At 31.0% G+C, this 9,062-nt stretch overlaps 1 protein-coding gene across 8 annotated transcripts; it reads right to left on the reverse strand.

Annotated features, from left to right (window-relative positions):
- Positions 1–4,304: 4,304 nt before the first annotated feature.
- On the reverse strand, positions 4,305–7,866 carry LOC141713506 (uncharacterized). 8 transcript variants are annotated; one of them, XR_012571978.1, is made up of 8 exons: positions 7,588–7,866; positions 7,275–7,487; positions 7,135–7,197; positions 6,819–6,866; positions 6,654–6,718; positions 6,373–6,420; positions 5,373–5,751; positions 4,305–4,580 (listed from the first exon to the last, which is right to left on the reverse strand). XR_012571978.1 is itself a non-coding variant. In XM_074516951.1 (7 exons), exons 1-7 carry the CDS (start codon positions 7,714–7,716, stop codon positions 5,742–5,744), a joined length of 594 nt encoding a protein of 197 aa, XP_074373052.1. In that variant the 5' UTR covers positions 7,717–7,866; the 3' UTR covers positions 4,305–5,741. The 8 variants fall into 8 exon arrangements, 1 of the variants encoding a protein (XP_074373052.1); XR_012571977.1 differs by having other exon boundaries at positions 7,117–7,197; XR_012571982.1 differs by lacking the exon at positions 7,275–7,487.
- Between the last annotated feature and the right edge of the window lie 1,196 nt (positions 7,867–9,062).

Here is a 9,062-nt window from a genome sequence, read left to right on the forward strand (position 1 = left end):
AAATTTAATGAGAATATTAGGAACGGTGATAATATAATTTGGAGAATATAAGGTAATTGTAGTTTTTAATATTTATAAATTAAAAAAATTGAGAAAATTAAAAAACTAGAAAAAGGCGATCTAAATACGTCACATAAACGCCCCCGTCTTCTCATTTAAATAAGTATATTGATTTACATTTATATTTCTCATTCCACAAATATAATTACTTATTGTTTAAGACTTGTACATGTGGTAAATTTTCATTCTGTACTATAAATTCTACTATAAATTTAGTTGTTATATATATTTCATGATCACATTTTAAAGGATTAAGATGAAAAAACTCTCTATTTTATCTCATTTACATCTTAATTATATATTTTAATATTCGTAATACGTTATATATCATGATATTTGTCAACTAACATTTATCTAACAAATAAAAACAATTTTTACTTACTCATTGTAAATATAAATTATCATTTTTAAAAAATTTCTTCGTATTAATGTTTAGAATAATTAAAAAGGGTTCATCAAATATTATCAATATAAAGATGCCATTGTCGTCATGTATCATTAACAAAAAAATTCCTGAATATATCGTCATAATTTTTATATTAAATTGTACATTAATATTATTGTATGTGCCTATTAAAATTTTACATTTTATTATACGAAATTGTATTTCATTTTTAAGTTTTTATTTTACAATCATAATAAAAAATGATGAATCTTACAAAATTAGAGTTTGTTGCAGCAGATGTTTTTGATAATATTATTAGCTATGGGGATTGGGACATAATTAGACACGGTAACTTGACACACAACTGGGCATTTATATTAAAATACATTATATCAAGAAAGTTTTAATTGTTAAAAAAAACGCTAAACTGTTATATTTCTCACGTATCATAATCATGAAAATTTGAAATCTGAATACCTAATATTTAAAAACTCACTTATCCTTTTAAGTCATCTCAAAAACATCATTTTGAAAGAATGATCACGGGAAAGGTAGTTGTTGTGCAAGACATGCCTGTACAAACCAAGACTAAATCACTATGACAACCCGAAGATTTAGTTGTATGATAATCCTTTGTATTTTGTAATTCTACTTCCTTAGTTTATAAAAAGTTAAGGAGATTAGACTAAAAGAATTTTCTATGAACAACCATCAAGCTAATAAATAAACTTTAAATGAATATCAATCATGATCATGCCTCTAAGAGAAGTGCAAAAACTTGGAATTGAATAATGTTATTTTTGGAAAAATGTTCTAAGTCACATATCGACAAGTAACAGATCAAGATGTATAGAGATGTATGTCGAGAAGTCAAAAATGACTTGTAGAGAAGTCATTCTACTTGTAGAGATGTCACTCTGCTTGTAGAGAAGTCTAAAAAGATATCGACAAGTCAATTTGCTTATATAGAACTGAAGATATTGACAAGTCAAAATTATATGTAGAGAAGTGGAGATATTGATAAGCCAAAAGTCAATATAGAGAACTGGAGATATCGACAAGCCAAACTGCATATAGAGAAATGAAGATATCCATAAGTCAATCTACTTATAGAGAACTAGAGATATCGACAAGTCATAATACTTGTAGAGAAATGGAGATATCGATAAGTCATTCTACATATCGATAAGTGACTTCTCTATACAGTAAAATAGATCTCGACAACAGCCTCAAAATTCAAAATACAGACAACTTGAAGATCCAAGATTATCAGTCAACAAACCATTCTATCATTGAATTGGTGAATCTATAAATGTAGCTTGAAGAATGCAAGATCAAGGGCCAAGATGAACTTGAAAAAATAAGGTCACAAACCTGGAAGATTACATGCAGATATGCTACACTCAAAATGGAAATAGACAAATAGAATTTATAATATGTGTTAGTCCGTTTTAGTGTAATCTTTGTAAGTTGTGCATGTTGTTCTATAAAACATGTCACGGGTTCTTTGTTTAGAGGTAACAAAAAACAGATCTAGAAATCTTGTACTCTCTCAAGAAAAGTAGTTGAGTTCTTTTAATTCAAGAACACGGATTTATAGCACAACAAACTTAATTTAAATATAAATCAAGTATGTTTTGATAAAATTCTTGTGTCTTTTATGTTAAATTATTTAACAAAATCATATTTTGAAGATAGTAAAATCAATAAAATCAAGAAAACACATTCACCCCCCTTTGTGTTGCACTTCATACCTAATAAGTGGTATCAGAGCAAAATCTGAAACTTAACAAATTAGATCTTGGAAGTATGAGTACACAGAAACTTTACAGTATCAAGATCCATGTTTTTGACAAAGTGAACTACACCATATGGAAGAAGAAGATGATGTTATTCATCAGGATGGCTAATCCAATATATCTTGAAATTCTCAAGCATGGACCCTTCATTTCTATGGCGAGGGTATCTGAAGCAATTGTTGGTTATATGGTCATTCCTGGTCACTTTTCTCCTAAGGATCCATCTACATATACTGAACTAGAAAAGGAGAAAGTCTCACTTGACAGTAGCTTGCAACTCATTCTTATTGAATCTCTTGATAATGTCATGTACAACAACATTATCAACTGTGAGCTAGCCAAGCAGATCTGGGAAAAGATAAAGATTCTGTGTCGAGGTATTGAGGAAGTGGGGTCAAACTAAAGAAAGATTTTGATCTCACAATATGAGGGTTTCATGGCTAAACCTAAAAAAGGCATTTCTGAGATTTTTGAAAGGTTCAACAAATTTATAAATAAATTGCAGCTGCATGACAAGTATTATGAAGATGAGGAGATCAACCTAAAATTCTTGATCACTCTTCCTGACCATCTAGAACAAAAGATTTCTACAATAAGATAAGGGAGAGATCTAGGAAGAATAACTTTGGAGGTTTTATATGGCATTTTTAAAACCTATGAGTTGGAGATGATGTAAAGAAAATCATTAAAGCTGAGTCAATGATATGTTGTAGATGTGTCAAGTGCCTTGATAGCTAATGACAAGAAAATAACTGAAGATGAAATTGAATCTCAGACTCAAGTTATGCAACTTGTTGAGCAGAAGAACAAGAAACCTCAAACACAAGTCATTTTGGAGTTGGAAGAGAATAAGTATTACACTCTTGATGAGTTGGATGAAATGGATCAGTCTATGGACTACCTGGAAAGGAAGTTTTCAAATATAAGAGTCAAGAAGCCTAGGTACTTCAAAAGTAAAGGTCAAACATCCTATAATAACAACTGGAAAGGAAAAACTACGACAAATGCATCTGGCAAAGGTGGCTATAAATCAGGATCTGTTGAAAGATCTAAAATTAGATGCTATAACTGTGACATGCTTGGTCACTTTGCCATAGAATACAAAAAGCCAAAGAAAGTGAAGAAAGATAAGGCATATTTGGAGCTTGAAGCTAAGTATGAAGCACTTCTAAAGAAACGACAATAAAAAGCTTATATTGCTGAAGGAAAGAGTTGGGATGACACAGATGATGAAGATGATGGTGAAGAATCTGAAAATTATGCTCTCATAGCTTTGGAGGAAGGAGAGTCATCTGCATCAAAATATGAGGTACTTATCCTAACCATCATTGATTTGAATGCTTCACAATATAAGGAAATTGTTGAAAATATGATTATAGAAATATTTCACATTTACACAAGCATGGTGGATCCTACTGAGGAAATGAGTAGGCTATCAAAAGTGAATGAAAAACTTGAAATTTAGAAACAAGAATTATAGCTGCAACTCGTAAACCTAGAGTCAGTCAGGAAAGATAATAAATATCTTAAAAATAAGCTGAAATGTGCAGAGGAAGTAGAAACAGTATTGAGAGTTAAAATTGAGAAAAATGAACTTAAGCTTAATTTATATAAAAATTCCTCTCATTTTGTTGGTCAATACCATGAGAAGAACAAATCATGTGCTAACACTACGCCATAGATTACTTCAAGCAACCCCCTAATTATGTTGCTATAGAACCAAAAAAATGTTGCTAAAAGCCCGAAAAGGGCTAAGGTAACATCAAAGCTATGTTGACTCATATCTAGTTAGTATAGACATCTATAGTAACATACCAACTACTCTATTGCAACATAGCGTATTTTATTACTACAAAAATCAATAATAACGTCTTCTGTACTCTATATTAACATAATTTTTGTGTTGCAATAGATCTTAGAATTTCTTTCAAAACGGTGAGCCCTATAGGTGGGCCCCACATAATAAATTTAAAAAAAATTATATTCATTACATAGTTTTTTTTGTTTTTTTATTTTCCTTAAATTTTCATAAATATGATGATAAATATAAATCCAACATATAAATGAAAATATTTCAAGAATAATTAGACTACCCCAATTAAAATTAATAAATGTAAACTCATGAATCTTTACAAATAGCTGAATCAAGTTCTATAAAACTACATCTGTGATAATCCCAATACCATCCTTTCATAAAACTAAATTTGATAACAAATATAACTTAATGTCTTTTGACTGTTCGAGATCTTCACCAACTAGCTTCATGCGTAGTTCAAACGGAAAATATCATTCATCACATAAAAGCTTTTCTGTGGTGTAGGCATCAGGTGGAACATCTGGAAATACAGATAGTAAGAACACAGTTCACGAGGTTTATAAAGACAATCCAAGACGAGACACGATTCAATAAAGTATATATTCAGAACAGAACAGAGAATATTTTCATAATATTTTCTGATTGGTCGAGTAACTAGTTGATCAAGGCAGATAATGCTACATCCAACCACAGATATAATATTTTAGACCTGAAAACCATCAATGACTAGAATGAAATCCACGTATGAGAACTATGTCTTTCAAATCGAAAAAAACTATAATTACACGTTAAAGAGAAAAGAGCGAATAAAAGAACACTGCACACTGGTCAGGGTGTTAAATGTGCATGAGAGTGCAATAGATGAAACTTTCAAGTTAATTATTCGATCAAAACACATGATCATCATATTCCAAATTACTCTATAATTCACCAAGTCTGCCTCAAAAGCAACACTATATCTCTAAGGCTCTGACCATCAGAAGATAATCACTACTACCAGATCAACACAAAGACTCAACCAATATTATAACAGGCTACATCACTGCAAATAAAGAATAACAGAAAACAACTTAATTAAATCATCACAAATAAATCGACCCATTATCACATAAAAAAAGGTGCTTTCCCAGTACTCATTAAATTGAAAGATACCATCTTTGTTGTTTACTGAAATGCAATACCGGGAAGTATCACAACGAGAATGTATACAGGACATCTTATAGATAAAAAAGTGAAAAAACTTTGGGGCATGCTTAAGGTTGGGGCTGCTGACCATAAAGGGCTTGATCCACAGGCTTACCCATATACATACCTGATGACCCAACTTGGGCAGCATGTTGTGGCGGTATATAATAGTACGGAAGGCCCTCTACTGGACCTCCTGTTGGAAGGGGCCCTCTTGGGATTGTTGCAGCAAAAACTTCATCTTTTAAACCTTCTCTCAAAACAATATCAACCAAAAAATCAAATATATCGGTCCTTGTGATGGTTGCGGCGATGTTGTTCTTTTGAAGTGTCCTCCTTTTGTTCTCCTCGATGTGATTCCAAGACCTTAGTGTCAGGAGGAGTGGATCCCATCAAGTTAGCTTGATAGGTTGGCACACCATATTCCATCTGAGCTGAGCCACCCACCCCCATTCCCGGGGGCTGTCCATGCCCTTGCTGATCCATTTGTTCCACCTTATAAATATCTATAAGATAGTACACATACATACATCACGAGCTTCCACAATGTAGGTAATAAAATCAAGAAACAATATACAAGTACGAGCAGTATAAATGAAAAATTTGACGAGTTTTAAAATTACCATTTGAGACATTTCACCCCAGTTTTCATACAAGGGTCAATATACAAGAAGTAATATCGGTAATGTACACAACGTGATGACTTGGTACTACTATTCTATTAAATTACATAAGTATTTAGACACTCGGAGGCAGAACACATATGTAGTTTTAGGAGCCAAAAAAAATCCCAGAGAGCACAACCTACTGCAAGTCAGGGCATCTCAAATATTCATTTGAACTAGAAGCGTGCCACCTCTCTAAAATCCACAACCAAGAAATGCAACAAGAAATCAAATCATTATATTATTTGCTTGCCTTGTTGCAGGAGATACAAATTGCATAAAGTAAGAAACCAAAAATTTCTGCAGGTACCTAACTTTATGATAATTTTCTTTCCGCTCATTTTTTTTTATTTTCCACTCGCATTTGTTCTTATTATAAAGCTTATCCCTGGCACATTAAATAAGAGAATAGATAGATTTCATTTATATTAAAATGAAAAGATTCATAATATAGTTCTTAACCTGGTGAACAACATTTCTTTTTTAAATCCATTACCTACAGCCATGAACCTGTAATAAATAGAAAGAAAAAGAGGGAAGCAACCACAATTTAGAAAAATTGAGAAGATTAATAAATTCTGGTTTAGCTAGTTATGCTTAAATTAATTGCATGTGCACTTGACAGATATAAAGAGGGAGTACAATAAAAATAACCTTAAGAACAGTAAAAAATCCTATAACTTAAGTCGTAATAGATAATTTATAACAAACAAATACAACTTCAAATGATTGAGATAACTTACGGAATCAGGGCTCCAGATTCATTTTTCCCTGGTTCTAATTGTTTCACTAAAGGCGATAGGTCTTTCTGAAAGAAAAAATTTACCCAATACATGTAAAGGTCAACGTACGGTTAGCACACCTCAAAAGAGGTGCAATCAGCAAATGAACACAGACAAAGAACTTACTTGTATATCTTCTGTGCTGGCACTAGCATGGATCGAGTCTAGTAATACCTGAATTTTTAAAGCATGAAATATAGATATTCAGATTAACAAGAGAGTGAAATATCAGAGAGACCTCTCGAAACATGAGATCTGCCATAACAATACTAATATTGCTAATACCAATACAATTAGACATGTGACCATTAGTACTAACCAATGTTGTAAATATCATACACATTCATACATGCTACATAAAACATGATGTTGAAATATAATATGCAGAAAAGCTAAGAAATTAAAGAACTTCCGGTAAAATTACAGAGGGCCAATCGAAAACCTCCTGAGTAGCATCATCATCATCAGAGGTTTCTTCACTTGAAGAAGTAGAAGAAGCTCCAACCTAACAATATATACATACATATCATTGTAAATGTATTTGATTAATAAGAAACATAATAAAGGGGTTAAAGGGCTGACCTTGAAAATGGGTTTTAGAGCAACAGGATTAGGAAAGCTGAGCAATTTGCGAAATGTGAAAAAGTGAGGATTAGGAAATGATGAAAAGGCTAAACTGAGAAATGGGTTTTTGTGTTTGCTGAAAAGGGTCAAAGATTTGGTGTTGGTTTTATGAAACAAGGGAGTAGAAGAGTTGTTGAGCAGACAAGGAGGAGTTGAAGCAGTGGCACGAAACTCCAATACCCAAAATTGAGAGAGAGGGAGATAGAGTGAGAAAGGCCGAGAGAGAGAGAGTGAGATACAGTTTAAATAAATAAAAGAAGAGAGGTTATACCTTAAAACAGTATATAAATCCTTGAAACCCTTGAATCCATTGCTCAAATGTGTTGCTTAAATGCAATCCCGAACCCGTATGAGAGCTTGAACCCAAATTTATTTCTAATCCTAATTGAAATACTCTCATTCAACCCTTTAAACCCTTGAATCTGTTGCACTAATCCGTTGCTCTAATGTGACTCGAATCCAACACTCAACTCGTTGCTCGTTGAACCAGTTGCTTTCCGCTTTAACCTAATTTTAGAGGAAGTATATCCTTCTGTTTCAATTTTTGTACTTCAATCGGAGTCCAATAAAAATATAAGACATCTTTTCCGCTAAAATATAAAAATATTTTATTTAGAATAAAATAAAACTACGTTTTTAACAATATTTCAAATGATCAAATTAAATATAAACAAATAAAATAATATATTAGATTCATGTATATAAAACTAAGATTTACGCAAGTGCTTAGGCATGTCTTAACCGGAAAAACGGGTAACTATTACTTTTCAGTATTACCGTGACTAATAAAAAATGCCAAGTTCAAATCAATTACAGGTAGATTTTGATATAATTTGACTTAACATTAATTCAACAATTTTTAAAATAAGTAAAGGTAGTTAAGTAATTTCAGTAAATACCAAATTTTTAATGTTTCGTCTATTATAATATAATATAGTTTCTTGTATTACGGGCACATCTTGGTCAACTAAAGAATTTTTTTTATATATATTTTGTTATATTTAACACAATTTATCTATATTAAAATTTTAGAATTTCATAATTATTAACCAAAAAAATGATAGTGGATCATTCGTCTATCTATAAAAACCATGTTGTAAGAATTTGTTATGTCTTATATTAATATGTTATCTATAAGATTGAATAATTCTCATATATTTACAAATAATCTTGAGATATCCTAATTGAATTTAAAACATATATTATCTTCAGGATATAACTAAAATTATTTTAAATAAAAGTATGGGATCTCCCGCCTAACAAAGTATTTTTTTACCTCGTATTGAACTTTATGTACAAGCACACACATACATGTACACACATATTCTAACTTTATAGTTTATACAAATCAAAATTAGAATATGAACTATAAACCAGAAACCAGTAGTGATTTATGTAGCTATAATTATTAACAATTAACTAATCCAGTTATATATTTATAACGGTTGTCCACTCATTTAGTAATCGATTTTATGTGATTTAGAGATTCTCAGTAATTTAATAATTACTTATTTGTAATTTAGTGATAGTCACTAGTTTATTATTATATAATTTATTTTTATTTTTAATGACTATTAGCATGTAATTTAGTAATTTTAAAAAGGTTTGTAGTTTGTATTACAGTATAACGATATACATACATATACATATATATAGATAGATAGATAGATATACGAACGTGTTCAAATATAATATTTAGTTAAGAAGTTATGTGTAATAGCCTAGTCCTACATTCAGAAGATTTAT

This window comes from Apium graveolens, chromosome 3, assembly GCF_009905375.1.
Source record: "Apium graveolens cultivar Ventura chromosome 3, ASM990537v1, whole genome shotgun sequence".
In the NCBI taxonomy this organism is placed as follows: Eukaryota; Viridiplantae; Streptophyta; class Magnoliopsida; order Apiales; family Apiaceae; genus Apium; species Apium graveolens.

What these genes read in the sequence shown, in the direction of transcription:
- LOC141713506 (XM_074516951.1), bottom strand. Translation starts at nt 7,716, where the DNA reads ATGAGAGTATTTCAATTAGGATTAGAAATAAATTTGGGTTCAAGCTCT. An exon ending in GATTTATATACTGTTTTAAG is followed by an intron (nt 7,488 to 7,587) that starts GTATAACCTCTC and finishes TGGGTATTGGAG; the next exon opens with TTTCGTGCCACTGCTTCAAC. An exon ending in CCAGCACAGAAGATATACAA is followed by an intron (nt 6,719 to 6,818) that starts GTAAGTTCTTTG and finishes TTTTTCTTTCAG; the next exon opens with AAAGACCTATCGCCTTTAGT.